Source organism: Clytia hemisphaerica, unplaced genomic scaffold (assembly GCF_902728285.1).
Source record: "Clytia hemisphaerica strain Z4C2 unplaced genomic scaffold, Clytia hemisphaerica genome assembly, whole genome shotgun sequence".
Taxonomy (NCBI): Eukaryota; Metazoa; Cnidaria; class Hydrozoa; order Leptothecata; family Clytiidae; genus Clytia; species Clytia hemisphaerica.
The window spans coordinates 61,341-80,725 of NW_027104560.1; the positions used below are offsets into that span (position 1 = coordinate 61,341).

At 34.1% G+C, this 19,385-nt stretch overlaps 1 protein-coding gene and 1 non-coding gene across 2 annotated transcripts; both read left to right on the top strand.

The window, feature by feature from the left end:
• The first annotated feature begins 68 nt into the window (after positions 1-68).
• Positions 69-140, top strand: Trnaq-cug (transfer RNA glutamine (anticodon CUG)). Its single transcript has one exon. It is a non-coding gene; the product is annotated as a tRNA-Gln (tRNA).
• A 232-nt stretch (positions 141-372) lies between these two features.
• Positions 373-19,127, top strand: LOC136823041 (SLIT-ROBO Rho GTPase-activating protein 3-like). The gene is made up of 16 exons (XM_067079338.1): positions 373-806; positions 4,429-4,627; positions 4,867-5,023; positions 5,571-5,633; positions 6,687-6,839; positions 7,008-7,358; positions 7,731-7,832; positions 8,242-8,445; positions 9,445-9,551; positions 9,891-10,018; positions 10,335-10,412; positions 10,854-10,988; positions 12,152-12,257; positions 12,547-12,677; positions 13,021-13,158; positions 17,676-19,127. The coding sequence occupies exons 1-16, from the start codon at positions 743-745 to the stop codon at positions 18,719-18,721; spliced, it is 3,162 nt and encodes a 1,053-aa protein (XP_066935439.1). The 5' UTR covers positions 373-742; the 3' UTR covers positions 18,722-19,127.
• Positions 19,128-19,385: the final 258 nt, after the last annotated feature.

Genomic DNA, 19,385 nt, shown 5'->3' on the forward strand with positions numbered 1-19,385 from the left:
CCCATATCGTGCTCATTTGAATTTTTTTTTAAATGGTGATACCAAGCTTTGGCCCCGGTGTAAGTAAGGGTTCTATGGTGTAATGGTTAGCACTCCAGACTCTGAATCTGGCGATCCGAGTTCAAGTCTCGGTAGAACCTTATTGTTTTTATATTCGAACACACCTTCGAAATTCTCCTGTTTCTCTAAGTTTTTTCATTTCTCTCTCTTTAGCATTATTTTGTTGATCATCTTCATCTAAAATAAGTACTAGAATTATGTAATTGTGTATATTTTTTATTTTTATTATGATTTTTTTTGATAAAGGACTCGGCACGAAGTTGTATTATGATGTAAAGCCGTGCTCGAAAAACAATAGCAAAATCAAAAGTTATGTTTTGAGACGGGCGATACACACAGAAAGGAAAGGAAGGCCAAGGTCTGAGAATCAAAATGGCTGCCAATTGCTAACTTTATTTACACAGAAAGGAGTTTACCAAGAAAAATATTATGCTTTGTTGATAACATAATTGGGTTGTTTGAAAGCTGGCATTCTCATTGATCGTCATTAGAGATTGCTAAATAATGATTGTGCTACTATGACTTGAGACAAATTACTTTTTATGAGTTTCGTTTACAAAAAACCTTTTATTTTGGTTTATTTTTTACTACATACCCCTGTTTGTGGGTAGATTTGAATACCAAGAACTTATAATCCAAACAATCAATAAAGCGTATCACAAGTCTTCACTAAATTACAACCATGGCTTCTGCATTGAACCGTAAAGATAAACAAATTTTGATGGATTTTGATGCATCTGTCAGAGGTAACTATTTTGCTCTATTGTCTATTGTTTATAAATTTTGCTAAGTTAGCTTCTGATAAATAATGTTTATACAGCCTAAGAAATCTAGACTAACATTTGATTTGGTGCATATATATACCTTTAAAGTTTGGTATAATAATCTTGTGTTGCATGATGGGCTCAAATTCTGAGGGTATAATTTTCGTGGTCGCTCTTATCTACAGTATCAATAATACATTGGATTTGCATCTTAAAACATTTTCAAATCCTGACGGTCCATTGGTAGTAAATATTTTGTCTGATTAAGATCTAGCAGTTAGTCACACTAGCGTCCCGCTGCTGAATGCCCAGACAGTGTCAATCAAACGAATCGAACACCGAATCAAATGATGACGTTCAATTGATTCAATTGCATTTGCTTGCATAATCACTCTCATCTCATTGTCATGCTGTATTGGCCGCTCTTATCTGATTTTCCAATGGCGTATTGGCGACTGTTAACGCTAAACCTCTAAAGCTCTAGTAGTGGATTGGGCTAATTTAATTGCAGCCAATCTTATCAAACATTATCATAAATCGTACCGTCAACGGCTCTAACTTGGGACAATTGGTCAAAATATGGGATTATTAATATCTGACTTGTATTTTCACTTCCTGTTAAATCACTTTGACAACAAATTTGTTTTCAGACTTTAAAGTTTATCAATCAAACTTTTACCATCCCATAATCACAACTTAATGTATTTTTAAAGCATTTTAAAAGTAGCTACATAGTTTGAAGAAGTAATTTATAATCACACACACAGGCTGCTCACATCTTGACGCCATTTTTTTGTTTTGACTTTTGTGTTGTTTTCCCTAAGAGACTTTTTTCCACAGTGTGCGATTGATTGACATGTCAAAGTTACCAAGTGCCGAAACAGATCTCACAATTTTCCGCGAAAGAACAGACACGGTTGAATATTACCCAGGATCCGGCCGTTTGATTGAGATTTGATTGTGTTCGACAATTAAATCGCAATTATTCAATTGCATTCGATTAAATTTGATTGGTTCAATCACGATTTTCGTTCGAACTTGTTCAATTGACACAGTCTGGAAATGTGTATGGAAGATTTAATGCTGCAAAAATGCTCAATCATTTGCTTGACTCATAAGCAAAAAAAATTACTAAAAAACTTCTAAAGGGCTTTTCAATGAAATTAACATATTCAAAAACTAAGAAATATTACCCAAATTTTGGGCTCAATGAATGAAACTTTCGAAACTAATTTTAAGAAAAACTTCCCAAGAAAAGATCTATGGGGGAGAAGGCACCCACCTAGATCCGTGCACAGCCGGATAGGCTATTATCCGGAAAATTTGTCAGACCTCAAACAAAGGCCCATAATTTACATGTGGGGAACTATAATCAAGACCTAATAAATCAAAGCTCCTGTCTCAGGAATTGAATGACAAAATTTGGTTGGTTGGGGCTGATTCTGGCACGGCTGCGTTTATGCAAGTTTAATTGAATTCGCTGCAATTAGATTAAGTTGTTTCATCATATTTATCAAAATATTAGTAACAAGTTCGTCAGAAGTCCTCACACTTTCATCACCAAATTAGCATCATTTATCGTTTTCCGCTTTGCAAAATTTAGAAAGATGTTGCATCAGTATCATTACATTGTGGGGATGTATTTACTTAGTAACTCATTCCATGTGCAAGTTTTTTGTGGTTTTGACCGTTGAAAGTGTGTTCACATTTTCATGTGTTGATTTGTATTATGGCTGACTATTTTAGACGGTATGCTTCCTTTGATTTAGTGCATATTGTCACTTGTTTTTTGTAGTGTTCTTTGATGATACTTACTTACTCCTCATAAAAATACATGGTTTCTTTGTAAATTTTAGTATATTTCTGATTTATTGAAATTTCACTTCATTATTCTGTTTTTTATTCCATTATTCCAATAGGAAAATCAAGAGCTTTATATCTCAAAGTGAAAAAGTTTTACCCTCTAAACGAAAGAGAAATGAGGTATTCTAGGCCTAAGCTTGTAGTTTTGGTGTATATAATCACCACAGAGTAATCATTTTATTAATTTAATCATGTCTTTTCCCACATAGATTATGATATTTAAGTCATAAAAGGGGGAGCATGGCCATCCAATTTTAAAATGTGCAATCAACTAGAATTCTTCATAGTGTGTATTTTTATTCTTTGAGACAAAGAGTACTTCCCATTCTTATGTATTGAATATTATATTATCTTCTATAATCAATAGATATATTTCACATCAAAAGAGAGGGAAGAAAATGGTCCTCATTAGCTATTCAATATAAGAAAAAGTCTTTTTTACCTTATAAGGAACTGAAGTGTCTATTCCATTGTAGAATTGAATTCTAAAATGAATATATTGATAAAAAGGAAATGTTTCTATGAATATTTAAAAAACATCTTTTGCATGTATATCATTAGTATTATAAGAAACTTGTGTTTCATTGTAACAGTTTTGAAAACAATTGAACCATATTTTGTAAACTTTTCCTTTACAATGGGAGCTTTTCCTTCCCCCTCTCTCTATTGTAACCTCTGCTATTTTATTCTTTCATTTTGTCTATGACACATACAACAATGAGGTTTCTCCCTTGCAAAATGAAATTGCTCATGTACCTCCTCATCTGCAAAATAAATACTTCTTTTTGGTTCTGTATGTTATAAATGATATTTATGATAAGACTAACATTAAACACCATCCATCCAGAAACCTTCTAAATACTAATCTTTGATCATGTATGCAATCAAAGTTTATTCAAAAAGAGCCTTACCTTGCAAAAATAGTATATGAACTAAATTCGTCAGAGATGTTCCTTTTAGGTCCTACAACCACCAGAAAAAAACGTAATTGAATCAAAAATTTTTTAAACCTTTTTGAGCCACATTATGATAACTTAACGTCAATTTGAGTACAAACCCCTGCAAAAATAAATTTTTTATCTGAAAGAACATGAAAAGTAGATAACAAAAATAGGGTCGTTGTTGAAATTTTGTCAATTAAACCCTCTTTAATGGTCAGAAATGGCCCAAAATCTGTCACATTTCTTGGTGACATCATCAGCTACCTGGTAAGATTTGCATTTTCAAATCAGGCTCAAAGAATATGCCTCAAAGGATGGCCAGCAAAACTTTAAACCTAGATATCTTGTGGTCTAGACATCTAAAACCCATGCACCATACAATTTTTAGTTAGTACATTGAGGCCCATCTTTTCAGTCTTATTTGAAAATGCAAATCTTTTTGCAGCTTTTAATTCAAACGAAATAATGATGTAATTGCAATTTTATTAGGTTAATGAAAATGAGACTTAGAAACACTTTTTGAGAATATGGTTTTCTATGGGGTTACCTATTCATTTGGGGTACCTAGCTGTTTCCAAATTGAATCCTTCAAAATATTTCATCAAACTATTGAATTTTCTTACCCCAGCGCCCAGTTTCCCATCCAATTTTGATTTTTCAAGTGTGGCTGTTTTGATTTACAGCCGTCATCTTTATGTTTATGGTTCCAAGCAAACAAATTATGAAACCGTTACCAAACGGGCACTTAGCTTTTCAGGCAGATTTGGTGATGATAAAAATCATTATTTTTTTCTCTCCAGATTTTGGTAAACAGCTTGGAGATCAACAAAGGGTATTGGATTCTCGTACAGAAAATAAAACACTACTGGTCAACGATTTGCAAGAATTTTTCAAACGAAGAGCTGAAATTGACCTTGAGTATGGGAAAAGTATGGATCGTTTATGTGATAGATTTACAGAGAGATTTCAAAAACAACGAAGTAATTATGGCTTAGCAAAGTAAGTTCCTCTAAACATCATCCAATCAAAAGATATTATATAAATTTTCAATCAAATAATTAAAATCTTTGCATTGAGCAGTTACACCAAAATAGAAAACAGAATACTTACCTCTGCTGTGTACAATTTATTTCTGATTTGAGCAGCATCCATAAATTTTGCTGAAAGTAATCAAAAGTTGATGATAGGTATAACGAGTTAAAGCTATGCTGCAAGTTCTTTTCTCATTCATTCTTTAGGAAAGACAGAGCTTCCTTTGTGAATTTATGGCACAAACTCCTGATTGATACAAAATTCAAGGCAAAGACTGCTACAACGCTGAGTGAAATTTTCAACAAAAATATTTGTCAACGTCTGGTTGATATTTCAGATGATGTTCAAAGAATTGCTAGAAAGGTAAAAATTTTTTTACTCCTGTTTAGGAAACTCACAAAATCAGTAAAAATATTTCAAGCAGGCTTTTAGTTATTCAATGACTTTAAGTGCAATACGAGAAATATTTTACGACTTCAGAGATTTTTCCCTGATATTTTTCCAAGCCTTTAGAGTATTGCACAAGTAGAGCAATTTTTAAACATATTAATTTTGTTTACATTGTTTTTTTTGTAGAACCACTCTGAACCACTTGTTATTCTAAAACTAAGCATATAGTTCTTCGTCTTAACGCAAAGCTTTATTCAAAATCTCTATCTTACAGTGTTAAAAGTTCTTCCGTCTCAGACGGATTTCCGTCTCAGAGAAGTATATAGAGAGACTTTTCCGTCTCAAAATCCTGCATAATTGACCAAAATTTCAAGAATATGTGATAGTTTGTACTGTGTAAAATCCATTTTCCGTTTCAGACGAAAATATTGCTTTGACCACTGATCTTAAGATCTTTTTAAAACATTCTTTGAAAGTACAAAATCACTTTTTTCAGTATTTTTTCCATTTTATTTCAAAGGTCAAAGAGACTCAAGTAACCCTTCAGGGAGAAGTAAATCAATTGGTTTCACAACTGCAGGCAGTAAGTGTTCATAAAATGTTACTTTAAGAGAAGACATTTTGGTGAAAGGATCAACATCTATTTGGCAATTTTTGATCAGGGTATTTTCCAAGCACTTTTCCTTACAACCATTTTAGTCGAAAAATTGAGTTTCAATGCGGTGGTTTTGAATATCACCCACCATGGTTGGCTTATGAAGAAAACTTTTGCCCTCTAAAATTGAGTTTGAAAACTCAATTTAAAAGTGATTTTTTGCCGCCGAATAACGGTGGTAAAAAAGTGCTTGGATGTTGATGGATTGAAGAACAATTTGATTGGGGTTTAATTTTTTGAATAGTTTTTTTTTTACTTTTTTTTACTTTTACTTTCCCCCTTTTTTTAGCTAAAAAAAGGGGGAAATAGGGAAATGAAGACTATAGTAAACAGAAGACTATAGTAAACAGAAGTAATTAAATTTGGTGGACAACCATATAATGCTAAAGAAATTATTGCGATTACTTTTACAAAATTGATCAAAAATTCTTTACATCGAAAGTTGTTCCTTTTAAGCTATTGAACTTACCAAACTTACTTAGTTTCTAGAGGAGTCAAGACCCCCCTTAGGTAAGAGGAACCCCCCCCCCCCCCCCTTATTCCCTTTCCCCCCCCCCCCCCCCCTTAGTGCCCTCCCTTAGGAAAAAATGAAAAATTTCGCATATTCAAGGAAGATCTAAGATCTTATCTAAGAAGACCCCCCTTAGGTAAGAAGATCCCCCCTTAACTGGCAACCCTTCCTTAGGAAAGTCATACTTTTAACCTTTACCCCCCCCCCCCTTGCTTTTGGTTCATCAAAACCCAAGAAGACCCCCCCCCCCCCCCCCCCCTAAATGTAGGGGGGAGGGTAGAAACTATGCTTACAAAAACCTAAACTTTTTTCCAGTTGTATCCTTCATTAAAGTTTTTGAGATCTTTCAATTTGTTCCCAATATCTCTGATAAAAACATTACAGTAATGATTCAGAATGGAATTTTTTAAAAACGCCATTTTTTCCTGTTTCATATTATTTTTACAGAAGATTTTTTTCCTTTCAAACAGGACATGAAACATTATTACACAAAACACGCAGAATACATCATATCTGAAGGGAAATACAGAGCTTCTGAGAGCGACCATCAAAAAGTACTCGATTCTCCTATGAAGAAAGGAAATGAAAAGAAAATGAAAAACATGGAAAAAACAGTAGAGAAGGTAGGATTTTTATTGGTTACAGTTTCTATTGACTTGCTATTATTTGGCATTATAAGTTAAGGCATTATCCTGAATATGACAAGATGACATTACATTAAAAATTGCGTTTATATGGTATTTATTTGATTCAATTTTCTCTTATAATAATTCCTCTATTTTGTTATACAGAGAAGGGCACGATTTGTAGAGTGCAAACTAAAAGCTGCTCGAGCACGGAATGCATTCATTCTTGGCGCTGAATCAGTATCCTCAATCATCCATAAATATTACAATAACGATCTCACCGACATGATCGGCAAATATGACCATAACTTCCATAGTTCCTTCTCATCAACACTACAATCGTTCATCGGAGCGGAGATTCGAATGTCAAACGCAAACATCCAATCAGCAAACTCCTTAGCGCACACAATTTCGATAATGGATTGTCATAGTGATATTAAGATGTTTTTAGAAGACAATCATTCCACTTTCTTACCGCAAGTCAAATTCACATTCCTACCGCATGCTGAAGATGAGGTAACAAATATTTTATAGTGAATATATCATAGTAAACTCTTTTTCTTCCTACAGTAGCATCATTATGAGGAAAATGAAGCTTTAAAAACACCAAAAAATAAAATTAATCGGAACAATCTGTTGAATGGCTGAAATGAATGAATAAATGACTGAATATCAGACAATTCAAGGGTTTAAAAAGTAGTAAACATGGATTATTGAAATTTACATTCCTTATCTTTTGTCCTGAAAATAAGCACAAGGTGATTGAGAAATGGATGCTAAATACATAATCCTTCTTGAATTACTCTTTTTTTATATTTTAAAAGTTGAGGCTATTTAGCCAAGAACATTCAGAATTTTAGCCAGTCTCGGACAAATTTCTCTTTTCAGACACACACAATTACAGCTGACCGTGATATTGAATCAGAACTGCGGCATGAATATCACAAGATACAAGAATCATTAAAACAATTGCAAATGGAACTTCACGATGTGAGTTTCTACTATCTGTATTAAAAAAAATCATTTAGCTTTAGATTGACTCATCATGCTGTATCATGTAGCTTTGTATTACATTTGTCGACATTTTGTTTGCCAAGGAATTTTATCTGATAAGAGAAGGCTACTCTGATGAACTTTCACAACAACAAATCAATAATGATTTTCAAAGGCAATTTGCTTCAACTGGAACAAAATGTTTGGTTCCTTGGGAGTTTTGAGAGTTGAGGAAGAGAATAAAGTTAGGGACATTTGGATTCCAAATACAGGATAATCGTCAACATGAAGAAAATTTTTCATAAGAGTCTTTCCAAAGTTGTCACATACCTATAGTATCTCAACCATAGCTTCTCCTTCAATCTAATGCTAAGGCTGAAATGCTGTTGAATTTCTCTATTTCTAGCTTCAAGTTTCAATGGAAAAACGTAAAAAGGGTCTGGAGACGACCTACAAGAAATATGATTCAGACATGAACGGTTTCTACCACATGGACATGTTACCTGTCAGTGGCGCGCAAACCAAATCACCAACTGATAGTCAACTACAAACCACTCCTCCCTCACAACTGAAACAAGAAAAGGAAGAATGGGAGACATCTCTACTATCGGTAAGAGAACCTTTTTTAGTTTGACAGAACTGAAAATTGAAAATTACTCAAATTACAAACATTTTCAGAATGGCTTGACAGTTTTGCACTACTTTTTGCAACAGAGGTTTTGCACTACGAAACCTTTGGCATCATTGAGAAATTGGCTTTACCAAATAACTGAGTCTCCTAACTGAAATATTACTTACCTTTATCTTGTGAGAAGTGCTTTCACCAGGCCAGTATAATATGTGTATTTTTGAAGGAAAATATTGCATGTTTCTGAAACAATCTGGGTTATGTTTCTTTTTCTGAAAATGAATAACATCGATATATCTCGTTAGAGCTTTCGTCAGTTCAGTATAATCTCTGTATTTTTGAAGGAAAATATTATATGTTTTATTTAACAATCTAGCTTATGTTTCTCTATCTGAAAATTTATAGCATCTGTTGTGTTAGTGTTTTCACCAGGCCGGTATAATTTGTGTATATTTTAAAGGAAAAAAATTGCATGTTTCTGAAACAAACCATGTTTCCCTTTCTAAAAAGATTAAAGACATTTATTTTGTTAGAGCTTTTTCCAGGCCAGTACAATTTGTGTATTCTTGAAGGAAAATATTGCATGTTTCTGAAACAAACCTATGTTTCCATTTCTAAGATTATTAAAGACATCCATTTTGTTAGAGCTTTCAGTATGATTTGTGTATTCTTTAAGGAAAATATTACATGTTTGTGAAACAAACTTGCTTAAATATGTTTCCTCTTCTGAAAATGAAAAGCACCTATCTTGTCAGTGTTTTACCAGGCCAGTATAATTTGTGTATTCTTGAAGGAAAATATTACATGTTTCTTAAACAAATTTGCTGATGTTTGAACTATCTAAGAGATTTTCCACACTTAATATCATGTCAGAGCTCTCACTAGGTTAATTATTTGTGTGTATTCTTAAAGGAAAATGATGTTATATATTTTCTTTAACAAGTTTGTTTGTATATTACTTCTCCTTTCTTTGTTTTGTAGAAATTCCGTGAAAGTATAATGAGTGAGATGATGAGAACAGGGGAACAATCGAAATACGACTTATTAACAAAAGCACTTGGTGAAATTACTTCTGATCCATCACGACTGTAAGTATCTTTCTATATTTTTTGAAAATGACTTTCAGCCAATGTGTTTTTTTAGTTGAACATGAAACTCTCTGAAAATCTTAATTTGTTGAGCAAAAACCCTACACTGTTTAGTTTCCGCATGAGTGCTGAACAGGAAGGTCAGCTGGTAGAGAAGTATTCATTTTAATGTTGATTAGTTCTGATTGTGCTTTTTGTCAAGACTTTAAAAGTTGCGAAACGAATAGCCACTTGTTCCTCATAGTGACCTTTATATCAGAGGTGTCCGCCTTGTAATGGGTTCGTTAATTGGAATTTTACTGCTTGTTAAGTCTATACATGTTTTTTCTCTCTACGTAGGAGTATTATACCGGACCGTAAGAAACGTATCAAATTATTTGGAACAGGTCTTAAACAACAAATTGATGAGACTGGTCGTGAAATTCCTGACATTGTCGAAAGTTGTGCGAAATATATCGCAAAATATGGTAAGGTGTTGTGGTTTGAAGTATGCATAGAATTTATATTAGAGCTCTTTGCATTTCTAACAAATGGTCTGATACACTAATATTCAGATATATCCCAGTGAAGTAAATTTAACTTTCATATCACACATGTCTCTCAAGTATCATAATTAGGATAACAAGGATGTTTTAAATGATTATACATTTTCCTGGTCGCTCTTATACGATCTAGAATAAACAATAGTTTGACCTATTTAGTCCAGGTCTTCATCAGGTCTATGTGTCTTTTTAGCACTGCTCATCTATTTCATACTATATTTTTATAAATCTTTCTTGACAGGTTTAAAGCATCAAGGTATTTTTCGTGTTCCTGGAGCATCACAGGAAATTAGCGACATGAAAACTTCTTTCGAAGAAGGTAATAGTTTCCTGGTTGAGAGTCATATCACTACGTTCAGGCTATTTTGAAATGTTTTCAATACACCTTGGGACTTTTATTCCCAAATCACCCTCCAAACCATGTTATTACTAGTACAAACACCCCGGTTTTGACAGTAGTGTGGCAAATTTAAGCTTGAGAAGATTGCTTATAATTTGCCACTACTGGCAAGAACTGGGGCCTTTCCATGAAAAACATTACTTCATGAATATTGTGAATTACTTTTTCCAAATAGTTTATGGACATGTCAGCTGTGATCTTTTTTTTGGAGAATTGTCATATTATCATTTGGTTCATGTTCATTCTATTGTATTTTCAAACACTACGTTGATAGCCAGAATTTAAATCTACACTCAATCCAAATCTGTTGTGTTTATCATTTTGGTCTAAAATAATATTTTCTTTGGTTTTCATTTCTAGGAAGGGATCCGCTTTCTGGGCTGAATCATTGGAAAGACATAAATGCGGTTGCAGGGGTGTTCCGGGTGTATTTCCGTGAAATGTCCGAACCACTATTCCCTTACGAATTCAACAATGATTACCTACGAGCTAGTTGTGAGTACAACTTATAATTATTATAGCTCTATCTTTGATACACGATAATAAATGGTCATCTAATGATCCTATGGCGGATTAGTGACTTTCCACGCCATAGCTCTAAAGAAGAGGAAAATCTGTGACGTGGTATCGCGAAATTCCTTAATCCGAACCTTAAAAATTTTCTCCGACCTTCAAATGGAAGAGGAAAATTTTTCGAAGATCTTTGTGTATTTTAAAAAAACTGATGGGATTTTTGATGAGATTTTCGTTAAATATCAGAACTTTGTATCATTAAATCTTCTTATTTTCTAATGAGTTTTGTATTAGATATCTTATATTTGTCTTTTTGAAGTATTTCATGGATGAAGACAATTCTTTGTACTTATAAAGGAAAATGGCATTATAAAGAATGATTATATCACAACTAAGGCTGGACTTAAAAAATTGTTGGTTTGCAGTCACCCGACCGACCCTACCTCGAAACCTGCCGACCCAAAAAATTTTATTGCCATTTTAAAGAAGATTTTTTTCCTTTCAAAAACTTCAAACCATAAAAAATCAAAACTCGTATTTTGTTTGTCTCAAGCATAAGAATCGTAAATTCCCTGCTAGCACTTCTGTTTTTTATTCAAAATTACCTAATTGTAAACAAACTGTTAACCCTTCCATAGACGAAAATTTCATAAATCGACAAAATAAAAAAAAATCCGACCGACCGACCGACCCACCTCCAAAATCTAGGGTCGGGTGACGGCAAACCAACAATTTTTTAAGGCCAGCTTAATCGTTAATTGTATCACAACTATTCTTTGTATTTTTGAAGGAAAATGACATCTAAAGAATAATTATATCACAACTTTCCTTTGTATTTTTGAAGGAAAATGACATCTAAAGAAAGAATGATTGTAGCACAACTTTCCATTGTATTTTTGAAGGAATATTGTATCGCAACTCCTTCTTTGTATTTCTAGAGGAAAATTACCTTTAAAGGAAAATTTAAAATATCAGAATCAGTATTCATTTTTCTTTCAGGCGAAAAAAAATATTCTCTTACAGGACTGTAGTTTCCCTATCAACAAAACCTTATCTATTTTTATCTGTTTTTTTGAAAGAAGATTCCTTCTTTAATTTTTTTTTTTTCATTATTTCTAATTTTTTTCATTTTCTTTCTTTAATAGGTATTACTCGTACAGACGAACAAGTAGCTGAGGCACGATCTATCCTTCAAAAGATTCAACAATGGAATCTACACGTTATCAAATATATGCTCAAATTTCTAAACTTGTAAGTTTTAAGTTTTAAAACAAAACTCTGTGCTCATAACCCCCTGAGCTTTATATAAACCCTGGAAGCCCTGGAGAGCGCCACTGGTGCTGGTGGTAGATATAACTTGGATATAATTTAGACCATAGTTTATATAAAGGTCAGTGATCATTACCGAATACCTTGCTTTTGATTCAAGGAAGAATCTGCCAAAGCTGACACTCAAAAATTCACACCAACTTATGTGATTTACTGCTATGTCTAATAGTCTACTTTTTAATTCTGATAATATTTTTCTTTTCAATTTCAGAATAGCTCAATACTCCGAACACAACAAAATGACGTCCCATAATCTAGCGGTTGTGTTTGGACCGACCTTGTTCCGTGTACCAGACAACGAAAACTTACTGACATCACAAGGACAAATAAACGCTTTCATAGGTATACTAAATTTGTCATTTAAAAATAGTTATCTTGCCGTAAGACTTGAGTGAGAAGATCGCAACTTCTCCTGTTTCCTTAGAAGCTAAAAACTTAAGATTCGGTTAGCTTTTTGTTACTGAAACAAACACCAATAATATACCTATAATCGTTCAAAGTGTCGAATTGCTCTTGGATTTATCAGACAACCACGGTTTTCCCACTGACACTCTGATTGGATAGGAATAGACTAGGACTTTGTTAAGTATTTTTGATGTTTTCTACCCTTGACATAGCTAGAAACTTGGAGCATATCTATTGGCAAAATCCTCCTAAGAATGACATTTCCTTTTTTTCTCTACAGGTATTTTGATCAGTGAATTTTACAGCATTTTCCCTGACGAGCCTCACGAGATTGGTTTCGAAGACAAAACAGATGGAGGTACCAAGGATGATGGTGATGAAGATGGAGCTCAAACCGAAGATGAACTCTCTGAAGACGGTAAGATGTTTCCACTTCTCATACTACTCTTTGTTTTGTTTTTTTTCTTCTTATTGAAACAATTTTGTAACTGTAAGAATAACTCTGGTCAATTCTGGTTATAACGCAAAAACAAATACACACTTCTCGAGATAAATCACATCAGCATTGCAGGCTTCATTTTCAAATGATATTTACACATGTACTATGTTTTCCCACGCGAAACCATTTTCAATTTTGATACAAAACCGCAAACATTTGCATGTCTAACGGCGTTGCGGTAATGCAGGTAACAATATTTGGAAAACGAGGATCGCAATTAGTTTACGCATCCCGAGAAGAGAGTATTTAGAATGATCTGGGAAAATAAGAAGAGCATAGAATAAACTCCTGAAAAAAAACTCCAGAGAATCACGGCGCAAACTCATCTTAAAAAAATTGTCAGAAAAATAAAGTTCTTAAACATGGATACGAGATTTCATGTCAATTTGAATCATCAAGCTGTTAAGCATTATACCGTCATCAAGGACTTCCCAAAATAGTGCCAACAAGGGAGTAGCGCAACCATGACCTCAATTTAGTAGCGAAACCACTTAACTGATAGCCTGTTAGATGAAATCGCTTCAAGTTTATTTAAGGTATAGGTAAATTACACATACGAATTCTCATTTTATCCCAATTTTTTCAGATGAGATGGAGTTTTTATAAGGTCATTTGAAGTAAAAAAAATGACGAGTTCTTTAGAAAAAGTAATAAAATTGTTTTATTACTGGTTAACACCCAACCAAATCAAAGAAGAGCTTGTAAAAACTCCATCTCGTCCCAATTTTGTACTCCAAATGCACTTTGCTCAATGATTTATTTTCTCTAGACCTTTTGGAGGAAATGGAGCCTACGGAATATGACTCGTCTTCCGTTACGGCACCTAAATGGAGCGTTAAACTTGCCGAAAAATTATGAAGTCATTAAAAGATTATAAAATGACGAAAAAGCCGACTGATTATAATTATTTATGTTTTTTGTATTTCTTTAAATTTTATTATTTGATTGATTGATTGATTGATTGATTGATTGATTGATTGATTGATTGATTGATTGATTGATTCTACATATAGTAATGAGTAGTCTGAAAGAAGGCCTTATGATTTCGGATGTATTTATTTAGACATTTCGTCTCAATTTGATTTTATATTTGATTATTGAAATTTTAGAATATCTATGCAAATTTTAAGCCGTCTTGGAGTAAAGAAGAAGTCTTTCAGCCAACATCTTTTACCTTTAAGCGTTTAAATTTTTACTGTCTGCTATAAATTATGAAATTCACTTGAAATATTATGCTGATTTTCCCCCATTCTTTATGTATTCTTATGATTTTATAATATCTTTTAGTATAGAAAAATTTATGAATTCTAAAGACATTCGTATATCAGTAAATAGAAGTATTTCAGAATACAATCTCTTTCTCAGTAGCTTTGATTTGATTTAAAAGTTAAACGATGACAGAGACCAAGTTACTTTGCTCTCCCTCTAACGAGATTATTAGCCCTGAAATGTTTTGAATGGAAACTCCAATTTTTTTTTATGAAACGTGACTATTATCTTTAAACCCTGTTTTGAAAACAACAAGATTTTTTTAAACTGCTTAAGACCCTATCTACACTAAGCTTTCTTATTCAGAATCTCATGCGAGAAATACCAAAACCCAGTCGTAAGATTTTTGTAGATCTTTATAAAAAGGCCTTTTTCAACAGCAAATACCTCCTTCCCCTAATAAAGATCTTAATCTTGCCACAAAAGGGTTAACTTAATTCTCATAATTACTCAATTCTTTTCAAATAAAGCTCTATTTACACTACAAAATCGAATTAAAACCCTTTTTACATTACCCTCATTTTTTTATAGTCTATCAAGGGTTTTCATATAATTGAAAGCTATAGCAACAGATTATAATTCTTAATTTAAAAGTAAGATTCAAGTTTTAGTAGCTTACAGAGTATAAATTTAGACTAGTTTCTTAGCAATAGAGAAAGACTTTGCTTCTTAGCTAGCAAAGGCTCAAACTTTATCTTTATCTTTATCTTTTTCTTTTAACTTTCGTACACTTTTTTTTATAAGAACAAACTATATAAGAACATGAGGCTTCGATGGCCAAAATGTTAGGAACAAGTTAAGAACATTTTAAGGCTTTACAGACCCTAAAATACCGAATTTACACTCACAAAATAGTGAAAATAAGAGCATGTTAAGAACATTTTCAGGCTTAAAACTCAAAAAGTTAAACATCCGAAGGCTTCAAAAACTTTGGATGTTCTTATAAAAAACGTGTACTTTTTAAGTTTTCTTTCAGGGAACATTACACACTTTTTCTTTGTTTTTCAAGGATTTTAATCCTCTTCTTTGCTAGTCTAGCTTGCTGGAAGAGTAATTCAGACATTGTAGAAAATAAGCAAAAAAACAATGGAAGGGACTAATTACTGATAAACTGATATTATCCCGTAACAATTACAGGAAACATGACACACTTTTTCTTTGTTTTTCAAGGATATTAATCCTCTTCTTTGCTAGTCTAGCTTGCTGGAAGAGTAATTCAGACATTGTAGAAAATAAACAAAAAAACAATGGAAGGGACTAATTACTGATAAACTGATATTATCCCGTAACAATTTCAGGAAATATTGCACACTTTTTCTTTGTTTTTCAAGGGTTTTAATCCTCTTCTTTGCTAGTCTAGCTTGCTGGAAGAGTAATTCAGACAATGGAAGGGTCGAATTGTATACTGATATTATCCCGTAACAATTATCGTATTATCATATAACATGTTTTTTTTATAAGCAAGTATCTGCCCTATATCAGGCTTGCATTATGCTTACCATTCTATTTTTCTCAAACAATAGAGCCATTGTTTAGGTACCAAAAACTGAGCATATGCTTATAAACGTTATGCTTATAAAAGAAAAAATATGTAACACCCATATCTGCGTTTATACTTTTTCAAGTGTTCTTTCGAGACTTATTACACACTTTTTGTGGTTTTTAAGGATTTTAATCTTTTAATTTCCTAATGTAGCATGCTGGAAGAGTAATTCTGACTTAGTCAAAAAACAATGGAAGGGACAAATTATAATATATAGAGACTGATATTACCCCGATATAGTTACCATATCATCACGTAACACCCATATCTGCGTTTATATACTTTTTCAAGTGTTCTTTCGAGACTTATTACACGCTTTTTGTGGTTTTTAAGGATTTTAATCTTTTACTTTCCTTATGAAAGATCTTGAATGATACTTTGTACATCCTGCTTATACGTTATGACATGCACTTCCTTGTTGACATAACTCGTTTTTTTTATAAGAACAAACTATATAAGAACATAAGGCTTCGATAGCTGAAATGTTAAGAACAAGTTAAGAACATTTTAAGGCTTTACAGACTCTAGAACACCGAATCTCATAGGAAAATAGACAAAAATACTCTAAAAATGGCGAAAATAAGAACATGTTAAGAACATTTCTGGACTCAAAAAGTTCAGAACATCCCAAGGCTTCAAAAATTTTGGATGATGTTCTTATATAAAAAACGTGTTACTCGTTTATTCAAACTTATTAACTCCAAACTTGACCGTGACACGTTAGTTTGACTCGATTAACCAATCATTTATCTCAAACTAGTAACTATGAGCTGTATTTTATTGGCAGCGTAAAACATTTTGTAGTTCGATTTCTAGGTGTCTCTGATACGTGATTGTACAAGCAAAATAGCACCAACCTTTGGCCATAATGATTTTAATCGCCTTTACTTAATGACTCAATCTCTGTTGAAAATAAACTTTTCGTCTTGAACTTCCAAATGCGTATCCACAGCGAAACACCTTTCTCGTACGATTTTGTTAGTTCTTATTAGGCTTGGTCTATCAAGCAAATTACACTTGTTTTCAATCTTTACCAATGAGGGTTGCCCAACCTTGATTACCCAATCCCTATTAACAAACCTTTGACCAAAAACTTTTTTGACTTCCTTTCTTTTTGCAGAGGCCAGGTCATTGAAGCAAATTTACACTTGTCTTCAACCTATAATGAGGATTGCCTTACCTTAATTACCCAATCCCTATTAACAAACCTTTGACCAAAAACTTTTTTGACTCTCTTTCTTTTTGCAGAGGCCAGGTGATTGAAGCAAATTTACACTAGTCGTCAACCTATAATGAGGATTGCCTTACCTTGATTACCCAATCCCTATTAACAAACCTTTGACCAAAAACTTTTTTGACTCTCTTTCTTTTTGCAGAGGCCAGGTCATTGAAGCAAATTTACACTAGTCGTCAACCTATAATGAGGATTGCCTTACCTTGAATACCCAATCCCTATTACTAAACCTATGGCCAAAATCTTTTTTAATTTTTTTACTTTTTGCAGAGGCCAGGTCATTGAAGCAAATTTACACTTGTCGTCAACCTATAATGAGGATTGCCTTACCTTGATTACCCAATCCCTATTAACAAACCTTTGACCCAAAACTTTTTTTTCTTCTTACAGAGGCAGATGACTACATTGATGTTGTTGCATTGTATAATTACACGGCTCGCACGACTAAAGAAGTGTCCTTCAACAAAGGCGATATCATTCGCGTCTTCTCACGCACCAACGTAGACTGGTGGGATGCCCGCGTCAACGGCAAATTTGGTTTCGTACCCGTCCCGTACGTTAAAGTACTGGAGCGTCCCGCTTCCGTCAGTGACGTATCAGCTAGTGGAAATATGACTGGACGACGGAAAAGCCATGAACATTTAACGTCACCTAAATCACCGAACGAATCTGAGAGCTCGCCGTCGAGCCCGAATAATGCTGACCCGAAATCTTTCGCAGCGTTCAACCCGGCCACGCAACAACTAAAATCAGCGTCAACATCCAGCGTCGGCTCTACGGGTGAACACGTCGGGAACGTATTTGCGGCACTCGACCCAACCGTAAGACCTGTTACTGCATCGCCCTCTTCCATTCGACGCTCAGGAAGTGACCGCTCGGGTGTTAGCGGTGGCCGCGTAGGCTCGCTTCCAAACCGCTCACAAAGTGAACGTTTCGGGGCTAACGGACGTTCCCGTATTGCGGAGACAGATGCGGAAAACAGCGGCAACGACCCGCAACTTCAGCACACTTTAAACAAAGTGAGCACCGCCTTTTCTCAAACCAAACAACCGATTCTACCGCCTTCGCTCCCGCCCTCGGCTGCTAAACAATACATGGCGGGACAAAACGCCGAAAACAAAATTAAAGAAGAAACGGAAACTGAAAGTGAGCCCTCCTCTAGCACATTCATGCCAAGAAGCAGTGTAAAAGACAGAACAAAAATGTTTCACAATACGCCCATTATGTGCGAACGACCGCCCTCTGGTTTGGGTCTTCATAAACCGCCTACACCTGGACAACATGGCGAAGCTGTTCCAAGCTTCAAGCCACCACCTCCGCCTACCGCCCTAAAACCGAAACCAGGGCGTAAGAACCAAGAACTTGCACAAGCAGTTATGAGTGCTGCAACTAAGAAAGCTCAACAACAAGATAAAGATAACGTGACGCACTTATGATAAGCTTTAACCTTGTTTCTTTGGTTTTGATAGCGTTGTTGGAAGTTTGTTGGTTAATGTTATGGACATGGTCGTAGCTGCAACGAACGGATAGGAAAAATGTTCGACCCCTATAGAATTGGTTTTGATTTTGGATCCGATAGTACTGTGTCTTAGAAAAATGGCACTGGAAGTAGACTTGTGTGGTGATATTATGAATCTGGTTGTATCTGCCACAAACAAATAGCAAATGTTTGCGACTATAGGATTGATTTTTGGCTTTATCAAATCGAAGTGTGTTTTACATCAAGGAAAAGAAATGGAAAGAAACTCTTTAGGTTCGATAGCCCTTGAGTCTTAGAAACATGGTATCGGAAGAGTTGACCGGTGTGTTGATATTAAAAACCTAGCTGTAATATCCGCAAACGTGATACAGCACCTGACCCCGAGAATGTAGGTGAAATTTGAATCAGACCTGAGAGATGTAGATTTGCATTTAAAAAAATATTGAATGTTTTAAACAAAATTTTGAACTCCCAAAATCCTTTCCCAGGGGTTAGTTTCATTACTTTTGATAGATAGGCTAATTTTTTTGGTCCTTGAAGTTGACTCCCATTTTCGTTATAACCCCCAGAATGTAGGTTTGGTTTTATGGCTTTAAATCTAGTAATAGTGAAATGTTGAT

Excerpts from the sequence above, each read along its gene's own strand:
- LOC136823041 (XM_067079338.1), top strand. The coding sequence starts at position 743 with ATGGCTTCTGCATTGAACCGTAAAGATAAACAAATTTTGATGGATTTT. Across the intron at positions 7,359-7,730 it reads TACCGCATGCTGAAGATGAG|ACACACACAATTACAGCTGA; the intron begins GTAACAAATATT and ends TTCTCTTTTCAG. Across the intron at positions 10,989-12,151 it reads TGATTACCTACGAGCTAGTT|GTATTACTCGTACAGACGAA; the intron begins GTGAGTACAACT and ends TTTCTTTAATAG.